The sequence below is a fragment of the Nerophis ophidion genome, linkage group LG01 (genome assembly GCF_033978795.1).
Source record: "Nerophis ophidion isolate RoL-2023_Sa linkage group LG01, RoL_Noph_v1.0, whole genome shotgun sequence".
Lineage (NCBI taxonomy): Eukaryota > Metazoa > Chordata > Actinopteri > Syngnathiformes > Syngnathidae > Nerophis > Nerophis ophidion.
This window is the reverse complement of record NC_084611.1, coordinates 5,837,121-5,865,049: the sequence shown is the minus strand read 5'-3', so window position 1 is coordinate 5,865,049 and position 27,929 is coordinate 5,837,121. Positions and strand designations below refer to the sequence as shown.

Sequence of the window (27,929 nt, the reverse complement as noted above, 5' to 3'; positions counted from 1 at the left end):
AGAAGTATGTTACGAAATATTAGAGTGGATCCTAAGGATGCACAGACGTATTTTGGTATGTTAAAGTTCTTCCTTTATTTTGGTGGAAGTGGGACGTAGACAAAACAAAAGGCGATGGTGGAAATACAAAAACACACCATGAAGAACTACTATATCAAACAACCAAAAAAATAGAACAGAAAGCGCTAGACAAAGCTAGGAACAATACAGGCTGGGAAAAATACCAAACAGGGGTACAAAGTACAAAAATAAGGACGCTAGACGAAGCTAGGATATTTTACTTCAGAAACGAAGTAAAACAAAGAAACAAAAAGCTAACTAAAGGCGCTAGACAAGGCTAGGGTATAAATAGGCAAACCTGAGAGGCGCACAAGAGGGACTAGAAAGACTGCAAAGACTACTAGAAAGACTACTGTGTACCTCTTGCTTGGTATACTTGCTATGCTATTTGCTTGCCTAACAGAATTGCTATGGCGACATCCAGTGGACACAATTAGAACAGCAGTTTCTTTCATTAAAAATGCAGCTGAATCTTACACTTCGCAAACTCATCTGGCGGGCCGGATTGAACCTGTTATGCCCGAATGTCGAGGGAGGTGGGGGTTGGGTTGTGGGTGTTGGGGGTTAATTGTTCATATGTCTCTGATTTGCACATCAATCAGTCTGAGGAGTAAAAGTTGGCAGTTTATCATGCAAACAGTTACCCAGCATCCTAACGTCAGTTTTGATACATCTCAACTTTGCAGAGAAAAAGGGTGTAGTGCAGGTTTTTGAGCGTGCACAAACTTGACACATGAGGCCCCAGGTCCCTGGACTGAAGAAGGAGTAACCAAGCACTTGAAGCATCATCTATCTTACTGTTCAGGAAGGTTTCAGATACAGAGAAGACATGGGGTCATGAGTGGATAAGATTATGCTTCAAACAATCAAAGTGTGTACGAATACCTCAGATATTTGTGAAAGAAGCAGTGAGGAGGTCCTGGGTAGGGTGGATGTCGCCACATATGAGCAACATACCACAAATTAAACAACTAATCGCTTATTTTCCCTTGTGTGTTCTCGTGTGTCTTACTGCGGCTGCTTTATGTGTGAACCTTTTACAACACACTGAACAACTAAATGGTTTTTCACCTGTGTGTGTTCCCATGTGTTCAGTCAAACGGTTCTTAATAGAAAAGTTTTCGCCACATATCGAACAGTTAAATGGTTTTTCACCTGTGTGTGTTCTCATGTGTTGAGTCAAATGGCTATCTTGAGAAAAGCTCTTGTCACAAACTGAACAATTAAACGTTTTTTCACCTGTGTGTGTTCTCATGTGTTGATTCAAACTACTCTTAACAGAAAAGCTTTTCCCGCAAACTGAACACTTATATGGTTTTTCCCCTGTGTGTGTTCTCATGTGTTGAGTCAAAGTGTACCTAAGAGAACAGCTTTTGCCACAAACTGGACAACTAAATGGTTTTTCTCCTGTGTGTGTTCTCATATGTCCAGTCAAATTGCTCTTAACAGAAAAGCTTTTGTCACAAACTGAACACTTATATGGTTTTTCACCTGTGTGTGTTCTCATGTGGTCAATCACAGTGGTTTTATCAGAAAAGCTTTTGCCGCAAACTGAACAACTAAATGGTTTTTCACCAGTGTGTGTTCTCATGTGTCGAGTCAAATGGCTCTTTTTAGTAAACTTTTCAGCACAAACTGAGCAACTCCAACATTTTTTACCTCTCTTCTTTGTAGAGCATTCAGAGTGTTTGTTGTCAGTGTTAGTCCTCATATCACCTTCACAGTCTGTATCGCTGCTCAAAGTTACTTCAACCTCATCTTCAGCCTCACTATCTGATAGTGGAGCTAAGAGGTTGTCTACTTGTGGTTTCTCTTCATCATCTTCAGTCTTCACAGAGACAATAGTCAGTGGAAACTTGGTGTAATCAGCTTCCTCTCGTCCTAGAAGACACTCTCCCTCCTGAGTGATGCAGAGTTCCCCCACTTCCTTTTTAATGCAGGGTGGTTGTGGAGTCTCCTGCTTCAAAGTGGAGCTCCCCCCTGACTGAGGGGAATTTTTTTCTGGATTACCGATCAGCTGCTGGACGTCTGCAAGACACAAACAACAAAAACACACTTTCTTCTATGTACTGTATGTGTGTGTAGTAGGGTTGTACAGTATACTGCTACTAATAAAGTATTGTGGTACTAATCAATTTAAATTGGTACCATACCACCTTTGAAAAGTACAGGTACCGTTCTTTCATCTGAATGCCGCTGTGTGGCGGTGACTACCTCCAGGGCCCATGTTTTGTCGGGGGTAACACTGGGTCCATAAATCTCCGCTCTTTGGTCGGAAGGACGATTAGTTACAAATTGGTCACTTCATTTATTATTCCTACAGGGCATTTGTCTTTGAATTTGTATTTTAACCTTGTAAAATTGTTATTTGACTGTGAGTGTTTAATGTAGTGTAAGATTTTCTGTTTAGAATAAGGCCAATATTGACATTTTTCATAGATCCCTTTATTTAGAAAAGTATCTATACATTTAGTACTGGGACTAAATTATTGGTATCAGGACAACCGTAGGGTCGGTATAGCTCAGTTGGTAAAGCGACCGTGCCAGCAACTTGAGGGTTCCAGGTTCGATCCCCGCTTCCGCCATCCAAGACACTTTACCCACCTGCTCCCAGTGCCACCCACACTGCTTTAAATGTAACTTAGATATTGGGTTTCACGGTGTAAAGCGCGTTGAGTCACTAGAGAAAAGCGCTATATAATTATAATTCACTTCACTAGTGCTTCATGGCCATTCGTTTAGTGCCTTGCCAGAATGATGGGTCAATGTTTACATGACTTGTCATAGACTCAGAAAAGTTCAGCTGGAATCACAGAAAGTAGAAAACATCTGCTTCCATGGACATTAGGATACTACAAACTAACAGTGGGGGAAAAGTCAATATTGAAATACATCGCAAAACTAAAAAAGATAATATCTATCTGAAAGAAGTCTGTAGTTAAGAAGTAGAGAACTTTTTTAGATATTAAATGCAAGAAATTGGATCCACTTTCTGTACAATTGTAATGATCATTGTATTTAATTTGTTTGTCCAATAAATAATAACGGTGATTAAGTATACACTTTTACAACATAAATTTTAAGTAGGTTTTTGAAGTTTCAGTGACTTTGTAAAAATGGCAGTAAAAGTCCATGTCACAATATCGCAATAGACTATTGTATCGTGACTCAAGTAGTGTGATACATAGTTTATCGTGAAGTCCTTGCCAATACCTCGTCTAGGGCTGGACTATTATGGCAAAACATAATAATAACGATTATTTTGAGGGATTTTGGGATCACGATCTGGGACGGTGTGGTTGTGCCTGCAACTTGAGGGTTCCTGGTTCAATTCCCACCTCCTACCAATCTCGTCATGTCCGTTGTGTCCTTGAGCAAGACACTTCACCCTTGCTCCTAATGGGTTGAGGTTAGCGCCTTGCATGGCAGCTACAGCCATCAGTGTGTGAATGTGTGTGTGAATGGGTGAATGTGCTTTGAGTACCTTGAAGGTAGAAAAGCGCTATACAAGTATAACCCATTTTCTGATAAATAACTAAATTATTTAATAATTTGAAAATGTAAATCCAATCCAATCCAATCCACTTTATTTATATAGCACATTTAAACAACAATAACGTTTCCAAAGCGCTGCACAGCCATGTTAAAAACAATATTATGCTCCACCAATGACTGAATAAAACAAAAAAAAAATTAAAAATAAAACCAATAAAAACAATATAAAAACAAATATGGTTAAAAGCTATTTTAAAGGTAAAAACAGTACCACCGATACTCAATGTTGGAAATAATCTAAAAGAACAAGCAGATATACATTATCCATCCATCCATCAATTTTCTACCGCTTATTCCCTTTGGGGTCGCGGTGGGGCGCTGGTGCCTATCTCAGCTACAATCGGGTGGAAGGCGGGGTACACCCTGGAAATGTAGCCACCTCATCACAGATAGACAGACAACATTCACACTCACATTCACACACTAGGGACCATTTAGTGTTGCCAATCAACCTATCCCCAGGTGCATGTCTTTGGAGGTGGGAGGGGCCTATCCCCAGGTGCATGTCTTTGGAGGTGGGAGGGGCCTATCCCCAGGTGCATGTCTTTGGAGGTGGGAGGGGCCTATCCCCAGGTGCATGTCATTGGAGGTGGGAGGGGCCTATCCCCAAGTGCATGTCTTTGGAGGCGGGAGGGGCCTATCCCCAAGTGCATGTCTTTGGAGGCGGGAGGGGCCTATCCCCAGGTGCATGTCTTTGGAGGTGGGAGGGGCCTATCCCCAAGTGCATGTCTTTGGAGGCGGGAGGGGCCTATCCCCAGGTGCATGTCTTTGGAGGTGGGAGGGGCCTATCCCCAGGTGCATGTCATTGGAGGTGGGAGGGGCCTATCCCCAGGTGCATGTCATTGGAGGTGGGAGGGGCCTATCCCCAGGTGCATGTCATTGGAGGTGGGAGGGGCCTATCCCCAGGTGCATGTCATTGGAGGTGGGAGGGGCCTATCCCCAGGTGCATGTCATTGGAGGTGGGAGGGGCCTATCCCCAGGTGCATGTCATTGGAGGTGGGAGGGGCCTATCCCCAGGTGCATGTCATTGGAGGTGGGAGGGGCCTATCCCCAGGTGCATGTCATTGGAGGTGGGAGGAGCCTATCCCCAGTTGCATGTTTTTGGAGGTGGGAGGAAGCCGGAGTACCCGGAGGGAACCCACGCAGTCGCGGTGAGAACATGCAAACTCCACACAGAAAGATCCCGAGCCCGGGATCGAACCCAGGACTACTCAGGACCTTCCTATTATGAGGCAGACACACTAACCCCTCTTCCACCGTGCTGGCCCCTCCTGAAAGTTGTCTTTTCAAATTTGGGGCTTTGTTTAATTTCAGGCACATTTTTAACATAAACTATCTGTTATTAAAACATATCATACCAAACCACCACCAAAGGAATTCAATACCACTTTTTTTTTTTAAGAAAAACAAGAAGATAAGAATTAGAAATATAAATATTTAAAGAGGCTCAGATGTTTGTAACTTAGACTTACTTATTTTTATTGTCATTCAAATTTGAACTTTACAGTATAAGAAAAAGACTACCAGCTAGCTTACTTTACTATTAGTGTTTGAACAAAGCATACATTTGTTATTGTCTTGTTCTTTATTATATTTCACATCATTATTTATTTTGCTCTTCCATCTCCTCTGATGTGAACTCCACTGCCTTCTTCAAGCTAACAATCATGGCGGCTCTTTCTTTACATCCTTCAACTAAGTCGGCTAATTTCACATTTTAAGGACTTGAATTCAATCAACTTTCAAATGACAACACGTCAAGTCACTCACCTTCATCTTCCGTCTTTATCTCCGTTGGTGATTTGCTGGAATGTTCTCTTTGACATGACGTCGCCATCTTAGCATAGCAGTAGTCGTCCATCTTCTATCACGTCTTCAATCTTCACTTCAGATATCGCTCCAAACTCAATGCACGTTTCGTGGCTTCGGGAAACGCGACTTGAGATAAGTGTTGCTATATTTGCTGTGAATCATATGACTTTAAGATCGTCAATTCCAAAATTCTCCGAACGACCTCGTCTTTTTGCTTGGCTTCAAGTACATTTGCGCATGCGCTGAAAGCCCGAGACTTCCGTTTCCTATTCCACAGCAGTTTTTTTTTAGTTTTTTCAAAATAAAGGCAATTTAATCTTGTTGTAAAGCAATGGAGGCAATAGTATCTAACATCAAATAATCTTCAACTACTGTTTGACTTATTTTTAATCCGTTTTTCTACCGCACCTGTTCAAGAAGTTGCGTTAATGGTAAAAATGTATTTATTTATTATTGGTTAGTATGGGGCTTGCCCTCCTGGGGGTTCTTCAGACCACCAAGCACCGACCTGAGAGCCTGCTTCAGGGTTACAATATTGTTTTATTTTTCAATAAGTCTCTCAGTTGCTTTCCAGCAATTGTCTTTTTCTCTGTCGTCCTTGCTCCTGCTCTGGCTCCAGCTCCAGCCCCATCTCTCCTCTTGGCTGCTGCTTATAACAGAGCGACAGGTGATTAGATAACAAGGCCCAGGTGGGCCGTCTACGCACCTAACGCTGATTTCGAGGCTGATCGTGGCAACACCCCGCTTCGCTGCCGGCCCGCAGGCCACGCCCCCTCCACAGTTAACTTCCGAATAACACTGTTATTACAAAGAACAAGAGACCTTTTATACTATAGAAATGTTGGTCTTGCTTAAAAATGCACACGTTTAGTTGTGTTCAGTGTTAAAAAAATATATGGCTCTACATTTTGAAATATTTGGCTTCTTGGCTCTCTCAGCCAAAAAGGTTCCCGACCCTTGTTTTAAACACTATGAGAAACACAGAAATATTTTTTAACCCACTTAGTTATTTTAGTTAAAAACCTTTAGAAAGTCAAATCATGACTCTGAATAAAGAAGAAAAGCCCTAAGAGTGTAGATCTCCACCAGGACCAATCCTATTGTTCACCTGCTACTAAATTGTGTGCCATCTCATGTGTATCGTGTGCTGCTATGACAATAAACTTCCATGAATCCTGTAAAACAGCAGACAGTTAGTAATATGGTTTCACGTCAAAATGTTGGTGAAACTGCTCATTTCTACCTGGCGATAGGTGGCTCTAACTGTAGTGCTAATCACTCAGCAGCAGAAAGCCCTCATCGCACTGCTAATCAATAACTACCATCTTAGGCACTTAACATCACTAATCACCAGTTAACAAATGTCAACTACCTTAAATGAAAACAAGACACATTAACGTCTTTCCCCATTACAAACATCATAACACAATCTAAACTTATATAAACACATTACTGTCTGAGCATATAAGATATTTAATTGTGTTACATTGCAATTTATTATATTGAAATTAGCCATGTGATTAAGATCGGCACGGTCTGACCAATCACAAGTCAGTAGGAGCTGCTTTGTTCTCGTGTTTGGAGAAAGCGGAAGAGCGATTGTCAGCCTGACATTGATGTGTCTCTGAGAACTGAACACATTTTTATAACTTATAACAAAATGTGTTTATACAGTAACCTGCTCACATGAGTCAGATTACAGCAGGGCTGTCAAACTCATTTTAGCTCAGGGGCCGCATGGAGGAAAATCTATTTCCACGTGGGCGGGACGGGAAAAATCATGGCATGATCACTTAAAAATATGACTACGACAACTTCAGATTGTTTTCTTTATTATACTTCGACCCAAAATAGAACAAGCACATTCTGAAAATGTACACATCACAAAAATTCCTTGACAAAACACTTCAAGTTTTTGATGAAAAAAACACCTTGAGGAACACAATGAACTTAGACCTAATCTCAGTGTTTCTACAACTAGATTGAAACAAAATTAAAAATAAAGCATGAATAAAAACTATTCTATGTGTCAACTACCTCATTTGTCATTTCCACATATTAATCCTGTGCTAACTCAACAAACCATACACACTGAGGTAGAAACTATTCAAGAGTGTTGAGTTACTTCCTGTCTTCTAGACATAATGTGTATTGATAGAAAAACAAAAGCTGTGCAATGTGTGAACAATTTCAACAAAGCACGAATAAAAAGTTGAGAGACTGACAGTATTGCAGTAAATCACACACTGTTCACTTTCTTTACATTTGCACAGAAGACAATCATTTTCACAGAACTATATCAGTGTGCAGTGTCTCATGCTGCATTTGAAGTGGGGTTACTGATTGATTATTTTACTCCTCTTTTACGTTGGGTGGAGGGGGAGGAGTCACAGCCCCGCTTTACTGTGTACCTCATGCTTGGTATGCTTGCTATGCTATTTGCTCGCCTAACAGAGTTGCTATTGCGACATCCAGTGGACACAATTAGAACAGCAGTTTCTTTCATTAAAAATACAGCTGAATTTTACACTTTGCAAACTCATCTCGCGGGCCGGATTGAACCTGTTATGCCCGAATGTCGAGGGAGGTGGGGGTTGGGTTGTGGGTGTTAAGTATTAATTGTACATACGTCTGATTTGCACATCTATCAGTCTGACGAGTAAATGTTGGCAGTTTGTTATGCAAACAGTTACCCAGCATCCCAACGTCAGTTATGATACATCTCAACTTTGCAGTGAAAAATGGCGTAGTGCAGGTTTTTGACCTTGTGCACAAACTTAATACATGAGGCCCCAGGTCCCTGGACTGAAGAAGGAGTAACCAAGCACTTGAAGCATCATCTATCTTACTGTTCAGGAAGGTTTCAGATACAGAGAAGACATGTAGTCATGAGTGGATAAGATTATGCTCCAAATAATCCAAGTTTGTATGAATACCTCAGATATTTGTGAAAGAAGCAGTGAGGAGGTCCTGGGTAGGGTGGATGTCGCCACATATGAGCAACATACCACAAACTAAACAGCTAATTGCTTATTTTCCCTTGTGTGTTCTTGTGTGTTTTACTGCGTCTGCTTTATGTGTGAAGCTTTTACAGCACACTGAACAACTAAATGGTTTTTCACCTGTGTGTGTTCTCATGTGTTCAGTCAAACGTTTCTTAATAGAAAAGCTTTCCCCACAAATCGAACAGTTAAATGGTTTTTCACCTGTGTGTGTTCTCATGTGTTTAATCAATTGCTGATTTTGAGAAAAGCTTTCGTCACAAACTGAACAATTAAATGGTTTTTCACCTGTGTGTGTTCTCATGTGTCCAGTCAAAGAGCCACTTTGAGAAAAGCCTTTGCCACAAACTGAACACTTATATGGTTTTTCACCTGTGTGTGTTCTCATGTGTTGAGTCAAATGGCTACTTTTGGAAAAGCTTTTGCCACAAACGGAACATTTCAATGTTTTTTCACCTGTGTGTGTTCTCATGTGTAGAGTTAAGCGTCTCATTTTAGAAAATCCTTTGCCACAAACTGAACACTTAAATGGTTTTACACCTGTGTGTGTTTTCATGTGTCGATTCAAATGGCCCTTTAAAATAAAACTTTCAGCACAAACTAAGCAGCTCAAACATGTTTTACCTGTCGTCTTTGTAGAGCGTTCAGAGTGTTTGTTGTCAGTCTGAGTCCTCATATCACCTTCACAGTCTGTATCGCTGATCAAAGTTACTTCAACCTCGTCTTCAGCCTCACTATCTGATAGTGGAGCTAAGAGGTTGTCTACTTGTGGTTTCTCTTCATCATCTTCAGTCTTCACAGAGACAACAGTCAGTGGAAACTTGGTGTAATCAGCTTCCTCTCGTCCTAGAAGACACTCTCCCTCCTGAGTGATGCAGAGTTCCTCCTCTTCCTTTTTAATGCAGGGTGGTTGTGGAGTCTCCTGCTTCAAAGTGGAGCTCCCCCCTGACTGAGGGGAAACTTCTTCTGGATTACCCATCAGCTGCTGCACGTCTGCAGGACACAAACAAAAACACACTTTCTTCTATGTACTGTATGTGTGTGTAGTAGGGTTGTACAGTATACTGCTACTAATAAAGTGTAAAGTATAAAATAGCCGCGGCTACATCTCATGAGGTGGCAGTCAGCCAGCTAATGATGTGTCATGTGCAGCTCACGTGACCACGCTGTCTCCTTTAAAGTTAAAGGCCTACTGAAATGCGATTTTCTTATTTAAACGGGGATTGTGTCATACTTGATCATTTCGCGATATTGCCATTGTTTTTGCTGAAAGGATTTAGTAGAGAACATCCACGATAAAATTCGCAACATCTGAACATCGTTTACAATCATGGCCACCAGCAGCGAAAGCGATTCGGACCGAGAAAGCGACGATTTCCCCTTTAATTTGAGCGAGGATGAAAGATTTGTGGATGAGGAAAGTGAGAGTGAAGGACTAGAGGGACGTGGGAGCCATTCAGATAGGGAAGATGCCGTGAGAGGGCGTGGCAGGACCAACCGCAGCAAGGGATAGAGCCATACCGCTTTGAACCCGACACTGACGGTCAGGAGAACGCTACGGATATTGATGCTGGAGTAGCACACGACATAGATCGCCTTCAGAATAAAGAATGGTAAAATGTTATTTATTTATAGACTAGTTTTAGCTTGTGGCTTATGTCCTGGCTGCCACAGGCTGGACAGTGACACCACTTGACGAGACTCTGGAGGCAGGACTCAAAGATGATGTACTTCGGTTCCTTGCGGCAGCCCTCTTCCCGCATCTTGGGAGTACGTGTGGGATCTGGCGACCCGTCAGACTGACACGGATCCGATGTCGATGACCCACTCGGCACATAGCTGACATCGGAAGAACCACGAACAGAAGGCGCAGCGGTACTTGATGCTGGTCCTTCATCAAACAATGCAGGAGGTGGTCGTAGTTTGGCTTGCATTCCAGACACACCTGGAGAAGCTGTCAGATGGAGCTGCTGCACTTGATGATGGGACTTCACTAACCCTGGCTGGCCGAGCTCTAACCCTCTCAAGGATCTCTGGGGTCACCTGGTGTCCTAGCAATAAAATAAAACACGAGTTGTTGGTTCAAATTAAACTAGGATCACATACTAATTATTGTCTTTGAATCACCTAATGTATCTACTCTACTCTACCCTGCACAGGCAGCTGTGCAATGTGTACTCTGATGTGCAAAATCAGGTTCATCACCCAAATAGACATACCCTTTGATCTATTTCCCTGTTTGGGTGCTGACGTGGAAATTTCTTAAAGACGATCCTTTAGTGACAAATAGCTTTAAAATGATTTACTAAAGTAACAAACAAATGATAACAAGCTTTGCAAAGCGAGACCAAACCAGAACGACGCATCCGTTCGTTCCAGCTTGTTCTAACCCCTTTGGAATTTGCCATGACAATGATACATTCTCAGAAGTCCCACCCTCCATGCTCATTTACATACAGTACACCAGTGGAATGAATACCCAAAGTCCTGTGAAGGGGAGAGGGTGTCGTTTGCCCAGGAGGGGGAGGGGGACAATTTAGCTCTGTTGGGGGTCAGGAAGAGGGAACACACATGCCCACGTCTACTATAGTCCACATGTCACATCAAAGACACAGGAGAAAGAGCCTGATCAGATTAGAGTCCTCTTGCAGAGCGTCACATTCCTAAACCTAATAAACAACTTTTGGTACCCAGTTCAAAGAACATCATCTATTTAAACAAGTATAAGTAATTTTGCTATCACAGGTGCTCATTGCCGTTGGTGCTGACCCAATCGGCACCCAGTCCGTCTGGCATCCTGGTTCTCTCTTATCAATAAATCCAAATTCTTCTTAAATTACACAGCTCTGCATTTATTATATTGTTCATTGGTCTTGCCATATCTAAATTACTGCATAGAAATCTGGGGCAACAACTACAAAACTTCACTACATCCCCTGGTCACACTCCAAAAATGTACAATAAGAATTCTACACAAGGTGGGATTTGTGACCACACAAATATTTTATTTTTACAATCTAAATTATTAAAACTGCCTGATCTAGTTGATTTTAAAACAGCTGAAATTACTATTTAAAGCAAACAAAAATGTTCTACCTGCCAATAGTCAAAAACATTTCAAACACAGAGAAGGAGTTCATAATCTAAGGGGGTGTAGTATCTTTACTATTGGAACAGTAAGAACTACCAGGAAAAGTTTGTGTGTGTCTGTGCGTGGAGTGAAACTTTGGAACGGACTGGACGTGGGGCTCAAGCAATGTCCAAATGTCCATCAGTTCAAAACAAGATACAGAAAAAATGGTATGGTCAATGTATATGAATGTGAACATGGATGCCTAAGTGTTAAACTCCATCACTGGCTAATAATGATTATTATTATTATTATTATTGTTATTATCATCATCATCTACATTAGTTTATATGTGTTATTGTCATCATTTATTGTCATTGCTATTGTTCATTTTATTATTGTTATCATTATCGTTATTATTATTGTTGTAGTCATTAAAATATATGAATTAGTATCAATAACAGGAATACATTGAATTGTGTGTGTGTGTGTGTGTTCAATCCTATACGCAATTTGAGAAATACTAATATTCTGCAAATGTAAAAACAAATATGAATTCTGACTAAAGAATTGGTGCCAATGGAAACTAAGAAAAGGGATTTGGGTACACTATCTGGAGTACAGGGCAGGCGAGTGGGGGCACTTTTGCTCGCTGGCAGGGGGCTTCCCTCGTCTCTTTTAATGCACAGCATAGGACACAAAGCAATAGTGGTCCTCATGTCCTGTTGCTCAGGGGCAGTAGCTCCACAGCCATAGATCCACTATTAACCACTAATAACACAGTCAAAATGAAAGCTTGTTCCCATAGTCACCAAAAACTGTTAAAGCGGAACATTATCACAATTTCAAAAGGGTTAAAAACAATAAAAATCAGTTCCCAGTGGCTTGTTGAATTTTTTGAAGTTTTAAAAAAATGTTTACTGGTCCCCGAATAGCCCTAAAAAAAGCTTTAAAGTGCTTGATTTTCGCTATTTGCGATGCGACTGTCCATTTCCCTGTGACGTCACACAGTGCTGCCAATGTAAACAAACAATGGGAATACCACAGCAAGATATAGCGACATTAGCTCGGATTCAGACTCGGATTTCAGCGGTTTAAGCGTTTCAACAGATTACGCATGTATTGAAACGGATGGTTGGAGTATGAAAGTATTGAAGAAGAAACTAAAGCTATTGAGCGAATAGCTATTGACGCTATTCATAGCCATAGCATGGCCGAATAGCTGCGTTAGCATCGCCGGTAAAATGTGCGGACCAAACGATCAGGACTTTTGCATCTTTTGACCCTGGAGGAACTTAAATCCGTCGATTGGTAAGTGTTTTTTTCGCATTAAATGTGGGTGGAAGGAAACGTAATATCGTTGCAAATGCATCTGCAGGTTATCCATACATCTCTGTGCCATGTCTGCTTTAGCACCGCCGGTAAATAGCATGTTAGCATCGATTAGCATAGCATGTTAGCATCGATTAGCTGGCAGTCAACATCAACAAAACTCACCTTTGTGATTTCGTTGACTATCGTTGCAAATGCATCTGCAGGTTATCCATACATCTCTGTGCCATGTCTGCTTTAGCATCGCCGGTCAAATGTGGAGACACTCTGGCACATTCAATGGGGGTCTGGCGGCAGACACTTTGGCATCTTGGGGCCAGTGGTGCAACTTGAATCCCTCCCTGTTAGTGTTGTTACACCCTCCGACAACACACCGACGAGGCATGATGTCTCCAAGGTTCCAAAAAATTGTCAAAAAAACGGAAAATAACAGAGCTGAGACCCGGTGTTTGTAATGTGTTGAAAATGAAAATGGTGGGTGTGTTACCTCGGCGACGTCACATTCTGACGTCATCGCCTCCAGCGTGATAAACAGAAAGGCGTTTAACTCGCCAAAATTCACCCATTTAGAGTTCGGAAATCGGTTTAAAAAAAAATAGATGGTCTTTTTTCTGCACCATCAAGGTATATATTGACGCTTACATAGGTCTGCTGATAATGTTCCCCTTTAACGCCTCCATAATAGTAACTGTCAAATTTACAAAACCTGAAAACCGATAATTCAGCGTTTCCATTCTTAGCATGAGTTTCCCCACGCCCGGCTGTGGAAACAATGACAAAGCCACCTTTTCTCCTGCTGTCCAAAGTTTATGATCTGCAGGCAGCTGACACAATGTAAGAGTGGTCAGCAGCTGTTATCATAGCACAACGGCCCACCCATTTATATGGCAGTCTAACATAAACATCAAAGCCACAAAGCCACAGAACATCCTCCTGAGGCCGCGTGCCAGTTTGATCTGGAACCGTAAAATGGGGAGAACAACCCCCTCCTTGCGCAGCCTGTGAAATGTTCAAACTCGTGTTACCGTGACATGCAGTGCATGGACTGGTCACATTTAAACAATACATCAGTGGAATCTGTCCCATCTGCACTGGCGGCTCTCTAAGGCTCCAAGATACCGCATAACACACAAATTTTGTACCTGGCATAATATAAACTGGACCAAAAAGCACATTTGTATCAATATTGGACCACAGATCATAAAAATCTAACTTCGGATCTTTAAAGGGGAACATTATCAGCGGACCTATGTAAGCGTCAATATATACCTTGATGGTGCAAAAAAAAAAGACCATTTATTTTTTTAACCGAATTCCGAACTCTAAATGGGTGAATTTTGGCGAATTAAACGCCTTTCTGTTTATCGCGCTGGAGGCGATGACGTCAGAATGTGACGTCGCCGAGGTAACACACCCACCATTTTCATTTTCAACACATTACAAACACCGGGTCTCAGCTCTGTTATTTTCCGTTTTTTGGACAATTTTTTGGAACCTTGGAGACATCATGCCTCTTTATATATATTTTTTCAATTGGAATATATTTTTACAGTTTTTTTATCTCGTTGTAAAGAGAATTCCACAATTTTACCCCCACCACTGATGCACACATTTGTTTTAAAGTTGTCCTTGAATATTGTTGTTTGAAATGACATTTTCTTCTATGCTCTGTATTCTCAGAAGTGATGACAAACATTTTTTGTAAATTTGCTGGTAATGTTTTACTTCTAGCCTTAAACATGACACACAATATCTGTAGCTTCACTAGCTCCTGTAGTTTCAATAGTCCAGAGTTAATAATAAAATGTTAGTGTGTTCTAAGTAATCTACTTTATGAATAATCCTTATATCCTTATAGCTCAAATCTAGACTCCAAACATCCCAGAATAAGCTAGTCCGGTTACTTTTAGACCTCCACCCCAGATCACACCTCAATCCAACCCACTTCTCCAAAGTGGGCTGGCTCAGGGTGGAGGACAGAGTAAAACAACTTGCACTGAGCCTAGTCTATAAAATCCGCTACACCTCCTTGATACCGAAGTACATGTCAAACTACTTCCTTACCGTAAATGTCCACCATAACCTCAACACCAGGGGGAGCTCCACAAACCTCGTTAAACCCAGATTCCGATCTAACAAAGGTCTTAACTCATTCTCTTTCTATGCCACATCAATGTGGAATGCACTCCCAACAGGTATAAAAGTAAGTGCATCTCTATATTCCTTCAAAAGCGCTCTAAAACAACACCTCCAGGCAACTTCAACACTTTACTAATACCCTCCTCCATTCACATCCCATCTCCCCGGATTATAAACAACTCAAATGTACTTCTAATGTACATACTTGTTCTTATGCTATGTGAACTCACTATGTTCTCTGCTGGCTGTACATATCCTACTAAATAAGACCTACACTGTTTCAATGTCCACATTTCTCTGTTGATGCAATTTTTGATGACTGAAGTTCTGATATCAACCAAAGCTCCTCATCCCATACCCCGGATTGTAAATAATGTAAATAATTCAATGTACATACTATGACGATTAACTTGTGTGATGCCTGTATTATGTTGATAGTATATATTTGTACCATGAATTGATTAACGTGGACCCCGACTTAAACAAGTTGAAAAACTTATTGGGGTGTTACCATTTAGTGGTCAATTGTACGGAATATGTACTGTACTGTGCAATCTACTAATAAAAGTATCAATCAATCAATCAATCTGTAGTTGATACAATGCCTTTATGTTCCTCTTATAAGTGTTCCCCCACACTTCCACACAGTAGCTGACATATGGCAATATAAGTGCACAATACAATATCCGCATTGCCCTATAATCTAACATATATTTTACCTTGTTTAATATAAAAATACTCTTAGACATCTTTTTTCGTACATGTGCAATATGAGATTTCCATGTCAGACCGTCATCCAGTATCACTCCTGAAAATCTAAGTTCAGAAACCCTTTCAATATAAATAAATGGGTTGTACTTGTAGAGCGCTTTTCTACCTTCAAGGTACTCAAAGCGCTTTGACACTACTTCCACATTTACCCATTCACACACACATTCACACACTGACGGAGGGAGCTGCCATGCAAGGCGCCAACCAGCACCCATCAGGAGCAAGGGTGAAGTGTCTTGCTCAGGACACAACGGACGTGACGAGGTTGGTACTAGGTGGGATTTGAACCAGGGACCCTCGGGTTGCGCACGGCCACTCTCCCACTGCGCCACGCCGTCCCTATCTATATATATACACACACACACACACACACACACACATATGTGTGTATATATATATACACACATATATGTGTGTGTGTGTATATATGTATGTGTATATATATGTGTGTGTGTGTATGTATAATATTTATAGTGTGTTTTGTATGTATATATATATATACACATATATACACACACATGTACATACATACATATATATATATATATATATATATATATATATATATATATATATATATATATATATATACTCATTCTTACTTCCCTGTCGGTTATATATGTATGTATATATGATATAGATACATATTATACATATATATAAATAGATATATTAACATATATACATACATACACGCACATTATATATATATATACATTTTAGTGTCCCCTCCAGTTGTTAAACTCATTCCTACAACCCTTCAACATGGATTTGGAAGTCGGTTACGATTTGCCCAACTAAATTTTTGCCCAAATCGCACTTTGAGGACTGGAATGATACATTATCATCACAGTTCAGTGTTCCTCTCAGAAAGCAACACAAGTTCATTAATTAAATTATGGTTTTCAAAATCAACGATTTAAAATGCCCTCATGTCTCTCTCTCGGTCAGGCTCTTATCTCAGAACCCTGCAGAAGAAAATAATTTTTGGTGGAACTATACTATACTATACTATACTATACTAATATCAATTCCATCTATCGACAGTTTGATGCTGTCCTCTCTTTTCCTCTTACCAAAAATCATAAACTTTGTATATGTATATATGTGAGTGTGTGTGAATTTAAATGTATTATATATAGATAATCTATAGCACCTACGCAGCAACCGTTGAATTGAATTATATTATATATATTATTGTGTAATATATTGTATATATATATATATATTGTATATGTATAGGGGTGGGACCTAATAAGTTTACTTCTTCCCACTCCCTTTTGAGCCAATCTTGACATCTACAAAAGATTAGTCACATGTAATGTTTACAATGTAAGTGTAAATATAATGTATAAATATATATTTATTTTGTATTTTATGTCATCCTTTTGTTTTGTTTGCATGGCTCAAAATAAACCATTCATTCATTCTTGTGTTTCCCTGGAAATGGAGAAACAGCTACATGTAATATGGATACCTCATTTACATAAATTATGGGCTTGACCTGTAATCCATTTGAACATTGATGTGGAAAACAAATGGAACCAGATCTTGATCGCCCTCCTCATCAGGCAAATCTAGTGCCATTGCCATTGGTTCAACCGCCACTGATGCCGTAGTCGTACTGGCCATGATTTGATCTATTGTCTGTAAATGTACAAATGTACAGTACTTTATATTATTGTCTATTGTAATCTATTGACAGTAATGTCAGTAAATGTGCGATACTTTACACTGCAGAAGAACTTGAAGCAATAATTATATGTAGGCTATTTTATTGTTAATTTGTTTCATTGTTTATGGAATAGTCTATGACTTTGTCTGTGAGTAGGACTATGGAAACTGGAAATCAAGATCCTTACCTTCTTCCTTTCCCTTTTGGCAAATGCAGACCTCTTGTGCACGGTGTGTCCACTTGTGGGGTGGTCTGAACTTGTCGAAGCACTGCCACTGATGCCTGGCCATGGTCTGTTGAAAATAGTTGGCCCCGCACCTTTCTTCAGCACCAGTCGACGGGTGGTGGCGATGCCCATCCCTGCCCTTCGCAAGGGACCTTCTTCGAAACACGATCTTTCGAAATGATCGCTGCATAATAAACTGTACTTTGTGTGTTTGCTTGACCTCTCTGTTCCATAGTAAAGCTTGACTGTCATATTTCGTGTTTGTGTTGCTGCAGCCGGCCGCAATACACCGCTTCCCAACGACAGCTTTCTTCTTTGCTGTCTCCATTGTTCATTGAACAAATTGCAAAAGATTCACCAACACAGATGTAAAGAATACTGTGGAATTTTGCAATGAAAACAGACGACTTAATAGCTGGCCACCATGCTGTCCCAAAATGTCCTCTACAATCCGTGACGTCACGCGCAGGCGTCATCATACCGAAACGTTTTCAGCAGGATATTTCGGCGCAAAATTTAAAATTGCATTTTAGTATTGGCATGTGGCATATTTTTTTAATTTTTATTATTATTATTATTTTTTTCCCTTGGCCTCAGTCTGCACCCCCACTCCAGGGCCTAGGCTAAGACCGATTTTTTAATTTTATTTTAATCTTCTATTTTTTTTTCTTCCCCCCCCCTCCCACCCCCCTTGTTTACCTGTATGTCATCTTTTTTTGTAAGGGGCGCTGGAAGCCGGCAGACCCGTCAGCGATCCTGTTCTGTCTCCCTGTAATGTTTGTCTGATCTTGAATGGGATTGTGCTGAAAATTTTAATTTTCCTGAAGGAACTCTCCTGACGGAATAAATAAAGTACTATCTAATGTGTTGCAATGTTAATATTTCATCATTGATATATAAACTATCAGACTGCGTGGTGGCTAGTAGTGGCTTTCAGTAGGCCTTTAATCTGAATGACCTTCTGTCAAAATTTGTTGGATGAGGGGTTGATGAATATTAATGAGGAGTATGACATCATCGTGGCCGGAAGACGCTGATGAATATTAATGCGTATGACATTGTGAGAAAATGTGGATGGGGTTGTGGGTTAGAAAAAGGGGGGGGTGCACGGCCTAGTTGGTATTTAGAACTTTATACGTTTCCATATACACTGAGGAGTAAAGTCATCATAAGTACGAGCGGAAAGAGGAATTGGAAAAGATGGAGAAAGCCTTCAATTCAGCCTTGATTAGTGGAACTCCTGTTTCCATCTACAAAAATATTGTGTCGAATTTGAAAACTTACCTCGAGGCCCCGCAGGAAAGTAGAGTGTTTCTGAGTCGTACTCCGATGCCTCCGTCCCAGTCATTGGGTGAGAAATGGTGCTTGGAAGATTACGGAATGGATGGACGAGACGGGAGATATCTGCTTATTCCAGCTGAAAGAAAGAGAAAAGAAGATTGTCCCACTGGTGGACGATGAGAGGACATCCCCCCGCTTCAGTTTGGACCAATCCCCTTCAAGGAAACACCCCCCACCCACCTCGGGGGTTGGAATGTGTAGAAATGTGAAGCCGCTGTGAAATCCTCCGGCACAATGGGCTGAGAACGACCGGAAGAGAATTCCTGAGTCTGATCCTGCTGAGAGAGGACCAAAGGTCATTCCCCCACAAACCTAAAGGTCTTTCAGATCCGACACACACACACACGCACGCACACACTCACACTCTCACACTCTCACACTCTCACACTCTCACACTCTCACACTCTTTTGAATGAAACCTAAAGTTCTTCAGATTTTTTTTGAAGCGTAACCTTGAAAATAAATCAAAAGCTTGGGAAAATAGCGTCTTTTGTTTTACGTTTAGCCCAGTGGTTCTCAAATGGGGGTACGCGTACCCCTAGGGGTACTTGAAGTTATGCCAAGGGGTACGTGAGATTTTTTTTTTAAATATTCTAAAAATAGCAACAATTCAAAAATCCTTTATAAATATATGTGTTGAATAATACTTCAACAAAATATTAATATAAGTTCATAAACTGTGAAAAGAAATGCAACAATGCAATATTTAGTGTTGACAGCTAGATTTTTTTTGGTGGAAATATTCCATAAATATTTATGGTAAAGATTAGGGATGCACCGAAATGAAAATTTGTGGCCGAAGCCGAAACCGAATAAAATTTAAGCGCTTGGCCGAAGGCCGAATACCGAATGCAGTTTTTCACAATTTTTTTATATTGCATAAATAGCCTAGAATACATTTTTAGCCATGTTTTTCATCCATCCATCCATCCATCCATCTTCTTCCGCTTATCCGAGGTCGGGTCGCGGGGGCAGCAGCCTAAGCAGGGAAGCCCAGACTTCCCTCTCCCCAGCCACTTCGTCTAGCTCTTCCCGGGGGATCCCGAGGCGTTCCCAGGCCAGCCGGGAGACATTGTCTTCCCAACGTGTCCTGGGTCTTCCCCGTGGCCTCCTACCGGTTGGACGTGCCCTAAACACCTCCCTAGGGAGGCGGTCGGGTGGCATCCTGACCAGATGCCCGAACCACCTCATCTGGCTCCTCTTGATGTGGAGGAGCAGCGGCTTTACTTTGAGTTCCTCCCGGATGGCAGAGCTTCTCACCCTATCTCTAAGGGAGAGACCCGCCACACGGCGGAGGAAACTCATTTGGGCCGCTTGTACCCGTGATCTTATCCTTTCGGTCATGACCCAAAGCTCATGACCATAGGTGAGGATGGGAACGTAGATCGAGCGGTAAATTGAGAGCTTTGCCTTCCGGCTCAGCTCCTTCTTCACCACAACGGATCGGTACAACGTCCGCATTACTGAAGACGCCGCACCGATCCGCCTGTCCATCTCACCATCCACTCTTCCCCCACTCGTGAACAAGACTCCTAGGTACTTGAACCCCTCCACTTGGGGCAGGGTCTCCTCCCCAACCCGGAGATGGCACTCCACCCTTTTCCGGACGAGAACCATGGACTCGGACTTGGAGGTGCTGATTCTCATTCCGGCCGCTTCACACTCGGCTGCGAACCGATCCAGTGAGAGCTGAAGATCCCGGTCAGATGAAGCCAACAGGACCACATCGTCTGCAAAAAGCAGAGACCTAATCCCGCGGCCACCAAACCGGAACCCCTCAACGCCTTGACTGCGCCTAGAAATTCTGTCCATAAAAGTTATGAACAGAATCGGTGACAAAGGGCAGCCTTGGCGGAATCCATGTTTTTCAAATAAAGTAAATTTTTATTGAATATTGACATTTTTTTAATATTCCAGTAGCCTTTGCTTTTCAAAAAAAGCACAGTTTTTCATTTATATTAGGCCTTCAAACAAAACATTCATTCCAAAAAAAAAATAAAGTGCATTAAAGTGGATAAACCCACAACAAATGAATTATTGTCTTTTTGGCAAAAGTCTGCTTAGCCACAGTAGATATGCTAATAATGTAAACAGAAGGCTCAAGTAAATCTCAATAAGTGTGTGCTTGTAACCTCATACACTTATACAGGTAGCCTACACAACAGGCTAATAATGTAAACAGAGGCCCCACTAAATCTCAATAAGTGTGTGCTTGTAACCTCATACACTTATACAGGTACACAACATATCCCAGGCCAGAACAGATTTGTCAATAACAGTACTTCAGCTTCAGAATAAAAAGAAGGAAACTATGTATAAAACAATTTTAATTTAATTTATTTTAATAAAAATAACTTTAGCCCGGTCTATTTGCCACATTTCAAACATCCTGGTAAATGCTGCTGCCGTATGGGACCCTCTGAACTCCTGTGAGTGAAGTACAATCTTTTGTAACTTGAAATCCTCATCTAGCCATTGTGTAGTTAAACTCAGGGGGGCTGGGGGGGGCTGACATCCGCGCTCCATATGACTGTCGTAAAGCTGAAGTAAACTTCATTATTTTTAACCAAGAGCTCGTAGACGCGGGCTGCAACACTGTCATACATCTCCGGTAAGCACACATCAGAGAAATACCGTCTGCTCGGTTTCGTGTAACGGGGCTCAATGTGCTCCACGAGTCTCCGAAAGCCAATGTCCTCCACAACACAAAACGGTTGATCATCCATCCATCTTCTTCCGCTTATCCGAGGTCGGGTCGCGGGGGCAACAGCCTAAGCAGGGAAACCCAGACGTCCCTCTCCCCAGCCACTTCGTCTAGCTCTTCCCGGGGTATCCCGAGGCGTTCCCAGGCCAGCCGGGAGACATAGTCTTCCCAACGTGTCCTGGGTCTTCCCCGTGGCCTCCTGCCGGTTGGACGTGCCCTAAACACCTCCCTAGGGAGGCGTTCGGGTGGCATCCTAACCAGATGCCCGAACCACATCATCTGGCTCCTCTCCATGTGAAGGAGCAGCGGCTTTACTTTGAGTTCCGCCCGGATGGCAGAGCTTCTCACCCTATCTCTAAGGGAGAGACCCGCCACATGGCGGAGGAAACTCATTTGGGCCGCTTGTACCCGTGATCTTACCCTTTCGGTCATGACCCAAAGCTCATGACCATAGGTGAGGATGGGAACGTAGATTGACCGGTAAATTGAGAGCTTTGCCTTCCGGTTCAGCTCCTTCTTCACCACAACGGATCGGTACAACGTCCGCATTACTGAAGACGCCGCACCGATCCGCCTGTCGATCTCACCATCCACTCTTCCCCCACTCGTGAACAAGACTCCTAGGTACTTGAACTCCTCCACTTGGGGCAGGGTCTCCTCCCCAACCCGGAAATGGCATTCCACCCTTTTCCGGGCGAGAACCATGGACTCGGACTTGGAGGTGCTGATTCTCATTCCGGTCGCTTCACACTCGGCTGCGAACCGATCCAGCGAGAGCTGAAGATCCCGGCCAGATGAAGCCATCAGGACCACATCATCTGCAAAAAGCAGAGACCTAATCCTGCGGCTACCAAACCGGAACCCCTCAACGCCTTGACTGGGCCTAGAAATTCTGTCCATAAAAGTTGATCATCCAAAGCCATAAACTCCATTACCTTCTTTGTAATTCCGTTTGCTTTGGCACTGTCAGTCGCAAACTTTTTCAGCCGCAGCCGTCTCTTTCTCCACACTGCTGACATTTTTCCAAAAGCGCCGGGTTACAAGTCACTGCAAGTTGGTTGATTGCGTCACCGTGTCAAAAAATTGCGTCACACGCCACTATTCCGCCTTGCTTTTAACTCATTCCACCGAAGGCCGAATGTGGCTTTTTCTGCCATATTCGGCCGAATATATTAGGTTACCGATTAATCGGTGCATCCCTAGTAAAGATTTATTTTTTTGTGAGGAAATGTTTAGAATGGCTTCACGGTGGCAGAGGGGTTAGTGCGTCTGCCTCACAATACGAAGGTCCTGCAGTCCTGGGTTCAAATCCAGGCTCGGGATCTTTCTGTGTGGAGTTTGCATGTTCTCCCCGTGAATGCATGGGTTCCCTCCGGGTACTCCGGCTTTCTCCCACCTCCAAAGACATGCACCTGGGGATAGGCCCCTCCCACCTCCAAAGACATGCACCTGGGGATAGGCCCCTCCCACCTCCAAAGACATGCACCTGGGGATAGGTTGATTGGCAACACTAAATGGTCCCTAGTGTGTGAATGTGAGTGTGAATGTTGTCTGTCTATCTGTGTTGGCCCTGCGATGAGGTGGCGACTTGTCCAGGGTGTACCCCGCCTTCCGCCCGATTGTAGCTGAGATAGGCGCCAGCGCCCCCCGCGACCCCAAAAGGGAATAAGCGGTAGAAAATGGAGTTGATGAATCCAGATGGATCTCTATTACAATCCCCAAAGAGGGCACTTTAAGTTGATGATTACTTCTATGTCTACAAATCTTTATTTATAATTGAATCACTTTATTTTGTATTTTTCAACAAGTTTTTAGTTATTTTTATATCTTTTTTTCCAAATAGTTCAAGAAAGACCACTACAAATGAGCAATATTTTGCACCGTTATACAATTTAATAAATCAGAAACTGATGACATAGTGCTGGATTTTACTTCTTTATCTCTTTTTTTTTCAACCAAAAATGCTTTGCTCTGATTAGGGGGTACTTGAATTAAAAAAAATTCACAGGGGGTACATCACTGAAAAAAGGTTGAGATCCACTGCTCTAACCCCTGAAGTCCTCACACAATAACAACAAATAAAGAACTTTACATTCAGAAAACGTATTTAAACTCGGACAAAACTCTGTAAAGCAAAGTCTTCTGAGGTAACCGAGGATGAGGGGCAATAATCTTTATTTTTTTCACTCCTCGTAATATATTTAGAGTTTCTGTAATAATAAGTATTTATTCTACATAAAAAAAAACAGTTGAACACGCGCCGAAATTCACTTTCTACCGAGGAACATTCTAGCATTCCCCATTTACTTTATTTATTTCATTACCGCCGATTTAAAATGTTATTGGTATATGTCATTAGACGAGGGTATTTCGGAGGATTTCTCCACATTAATGAAATAATAAAATACTTTAATTTTGTTTTTGTAGTTGACGCTGCAGTAGGGGATGAATAACTTTGCCTGATTGATCTTACAACGATGGAAAATGACTCCCGGGGTGAGTTTTATTTCGGTTTAAACTATTTAATTGTTTAATAATATGTGTATTAATTATTTTTGTTTCATAGAAGGAATGTTGGAAGACCATGGCGCCATGAATTATTATGAATCGAATAACGTGGACCACACCTAAAGGCCTACCGAAATTAGATTTTCTTATTTAAACGGGGATAGCAGGTCCATTCTATGTGTCATACTTGATCATTTCGCGATATTGCCATATTTTTGCTGAAAGGATTTAGTCGAGAACATCGATGATAAAGTTTGCAACTTTAGGTCGCTAATAAACAAGCCTTGCCTTTACCGAAAGTAGCGGACGATGTGCGCGTGACATCACGGGTTGTAGGGCTCCTCACATCCTCACATTGTTTACAATCATAGCCAGCAGCAGCTAGAACTATTCGGACCAAGAAAGCAACAATTGCCCCATTAATTTGAGCGAGAATGAAAGATTCGTGGATGAGGAAATTTAGAGTGAAGGCCTAGAAAAAAAAAGTAAAAAAAAAAAAAGGCAAGGGCAGTGAGAGCGATTTAGATGTTTTTAGACACATTTACTAGGATAATTCTGGGAAATCCTTATCTCCCTATTGTGTTGCTAGTGTTTTAGTGAGTTAAATAGTACCTTAAAGTTGGAGGAGTGTGTCCATGGGTGTTTTGACGCCAAAGTCTCTGAGAGAAGTCACGGCAGCTGCAGGAGGACGCTGGCTCCGCTGATCTCCGGTAAGAGGCAACTTATTTCCACAGTTTTCTCACAGAAAACTGCCGTTTGATATGTAGTCGGGATCCATGTTCGCTTGACCGCTCTGATCCATAGTAAAGCTTCACCTCCGGGAATTTTAAACAAGGAAACACCGTGTGTTTGTGTGGCTAAAGGCTAAAAGTTTCCCACCTCCATCTTTCTACTTTGACTTCTTCATTATTAATTGAACAAATTGCAAAAGATTCAGCAACACAGATGTCCAAATTACTGTGTAATTGCGCGATGAAGAGAGACGATTTTTAGCTGTAAGTGGTGCTGGGCTAAAATGTACCCTCCAACCAATAACGTCACAAACACGTCATCATTCAGCGACGTTTTTCCAACAGAAAACGCCGCGGGAAATTTAAAATTGTAATTTAGTAAACTAAAAAGGTTGTATTGGCATGTGTTGCAATGTTAATATTTCATCATTGATATATAAACAAGGGTACAGGTCTACGTGTCTCTCCTCATTGAGCTAAATTGAATCCTGTCTCTGTTTAATTCCTTGCTTCTTGTCTGTTTAATATGTCATCAGTGTTTGAACCTGACAGTTGTATTCGGGGTTAACAATATTATACGGCTCTCACGGAAATACATTTTAAAATATTTGGCTTTCATGGCTCTCTCAGCCAAAAAGGTTCCCGACCCCTGCAGTAGGCCTTTAAAGGGGAACATTATCAGCAGACCTATGTAAGCGTCAATATATACCTTGATGGTGCAGAAAAAAGACCATCTATTTTTTTAACCGATTTCCGAACTCTAAATGGGTGAATTTTGGCGAATTAAACGCCTTTCTGTTGATCTCGCTGGAGGCGATGACGTCAGAATGTGACGTCGCCGAGGTAACACACCCACCATTTTCATTTTCAACACATTACAAACACCGGGTCTCAGCTCTGTTATTTTCCGTTTTTTTTGACTATTTTTTGGAACCTTGGAGACATGGCTCGACGGTGTGTTGTCGGAGGGTGTAACAACACTAACAGGGAGGGATTCAAGTTGCACCACTGGCCCCAAGATGCCAAAGTGTCTGCCGCCAGACCCCCATTGAATGTACCAGAGTGTCTCCACATTTTACCGGCGATGCTAAGACAGACATGGCACAGAGATGTATGGATAACCTGCAGATGCATTTGCAATGATAGTCAACGAAATCACAAAGGTGAGTTTTGTTGATGTTGACTGCCAGCTAATCGATGCTAACATGCTACGCTAATCGATGCTAACATGCTATTTACCGGCGGTGCTAAAGCAGACATGGCACAGAGATGTATGGATAATCTGTAGATGCATTTGCAACTATATTACGTTTCCTTCCACCCACATTTTATGCAAAACAAACACTTACCAATCGACGGATTTAAGTTGCTCCAGTGTCAAAAGATGCGAAAGTCCTGATCGTTTGGTCCGCACATTTTACCGGCGATTCTAACGCAGCTATTCGGCCATGCTATGGCTATGAATAGCGTCAATAGCTATTCGCTCAATAGCTTCAGTTTCTTCTTCAATATTTTCATACTCCAACCATCTGTTTCAATACATGCGTAATCTGTTGAATCGCTTAAGTCGCTGAAATCCGAGTTTGAATCCGAGCTAATGTCACTATATCTTGCTGTGGTATTCCCATTGTTTGTTTACATTGGCAGCACTGTGTGACGTCACAGGGAAATGGCCAGTGTCTTCGCAGAGAGCCAAAAATAAGGCACTTTAAAGCTTTATTTAGGGATATTCCGAGACCGGTAACATTTTATAAAAAAATTCAATAAATACAACAAGCCACTGGGAACTGATTTTTATTGTTTTTAACCCTTTTGAAATTGTGATGTTCCCCTTTAAACAATTTGAAAAACGTATTGAGGTGTTACCATTTTGTGGTGAATTGTACGGAATATGTACTGTACTGTGCAATCTACTCATAAAAGTGTCAATCAATCGACGAAAAGACGCGATCACCTTTACACAATTGCAGTTGGAGTCGAATGATTCTCATTTTCCAAGCACGAGTAACGAAGGAGAAAAAAATAAACATACTGTTGAGTAAATGTGATCTCATTGTAATTAATGCTGTTTCTGTGTATCAAGAGAGAGGCTTGCTGTTGTTGTTTTGCGCCTCCAACAGGTTACATAAGGTAGTGCAGGCTCGCCTGTGTTATCGTCACGTGATCTCTTCCGGTTCACTTCACGCGAGAGAATACGAGAGACTCACAGAAAGAAGCGGGATTAAGTTGTGTTCTATTTTCCAGTTACCGATGTTTTGTTTCCCGGTGCTGTGAGGCATTGTACTGAACCATCCTTAAAATAAACCATCATCTTTCTTTTATATTCAACTGGAGTATTCATTGAAGATGAGTGAAGAAAGAAGAAACCCAACACATACAATATTTATATACTTACAGATTTTCCCTTCACACCTCCGACACGTTGTAGTCTCTTGACCGAGCCGTCGTCTTCAATAGCCGGCAGAGAGAGTCTTCACCCGGCCGTTCACAGCCACGACAGGCCCGTCTCCCCCTGTACAGCAGCCGAGGACAAAGCTTTCCTCCCGCCAAAGAGCCCCGACGCTGAATCCTTGCTCCGGAAATGGGCTCCAGACCGGGACCTCAACGCCGACAACGACGCAGAATCTCGGCATACATGTCCTACAAGCACCCGCTGTAAGTTTTTGTTTTCTGTAAGCTTTTTTGTAAGATTCTCCGGAGCTTTAAAGTTCGGTCCTCACACTCGTCCGTCTGCCGCTGAAATGAATTTTGCGCGCCAGGAAGTAGGCGGAGGCTGAGTCCGGAAGTGGGGGTTGTTTCCGGCTGTGAGTGAAGATGACAGCGCCTCATGTGGTTAAAGTCCTTCATTGTTTTCTACCCACATGGACCATAAGGCAGGGGTGTCCAAACTTTTTCCACTAAGGGGCCGCGGACTGAAAAATCAAAGCAAAGCAAAACGAAAATCTTATGCAGGTGTTTTTTTCTTTGAAATGTATTTACATTCATTCTGGAAACAGAATCTGT

The 27,929-nt window shown here is 41.9% G+C and overlaps 2 protein-coding genes across 2 annotated transcripts in view; one reads left to right on the top strand and one right to left on the bottom strand.

Annotated features, from left to right (window-relative positions):
- Positions 1–27,929, top strand: part of LOC133553184 (zinc finger protein OZF-like) — an 839,429-nt gene that overhangs the window by 308,523 nt on the left and 502,977 nt on the right. The gene's annotated exons all lie outside the window — the stretch shown is intronic.
- On the bottom strand, positions 50–27,721 carry LOC133562491 (gastrula zinc finger protein XlCGF57.1-like). The gene is made up of 5 exons (XM_061916628.1): positions 27,322–27,721; positions 19,164–19,261; positions 18,927–19,059; positions 8,464–9,422; positions 50–1,726 (listed from the first exon to the last, which is right to left on the bottom strand). The coding sequence occupies exons 3-5, from the start codon at positions 18,988–18,990 to the stop codon at positions 1,040–1,042; spliced, it is 1,710 nt and encodes a 569-aa protein (XP_061772612.1). The 5' UTR covers positions 18,991–19,059; positions 19,164–19,261; positions 27,322–27,721; the 3' UTR covers positions 50–1,039.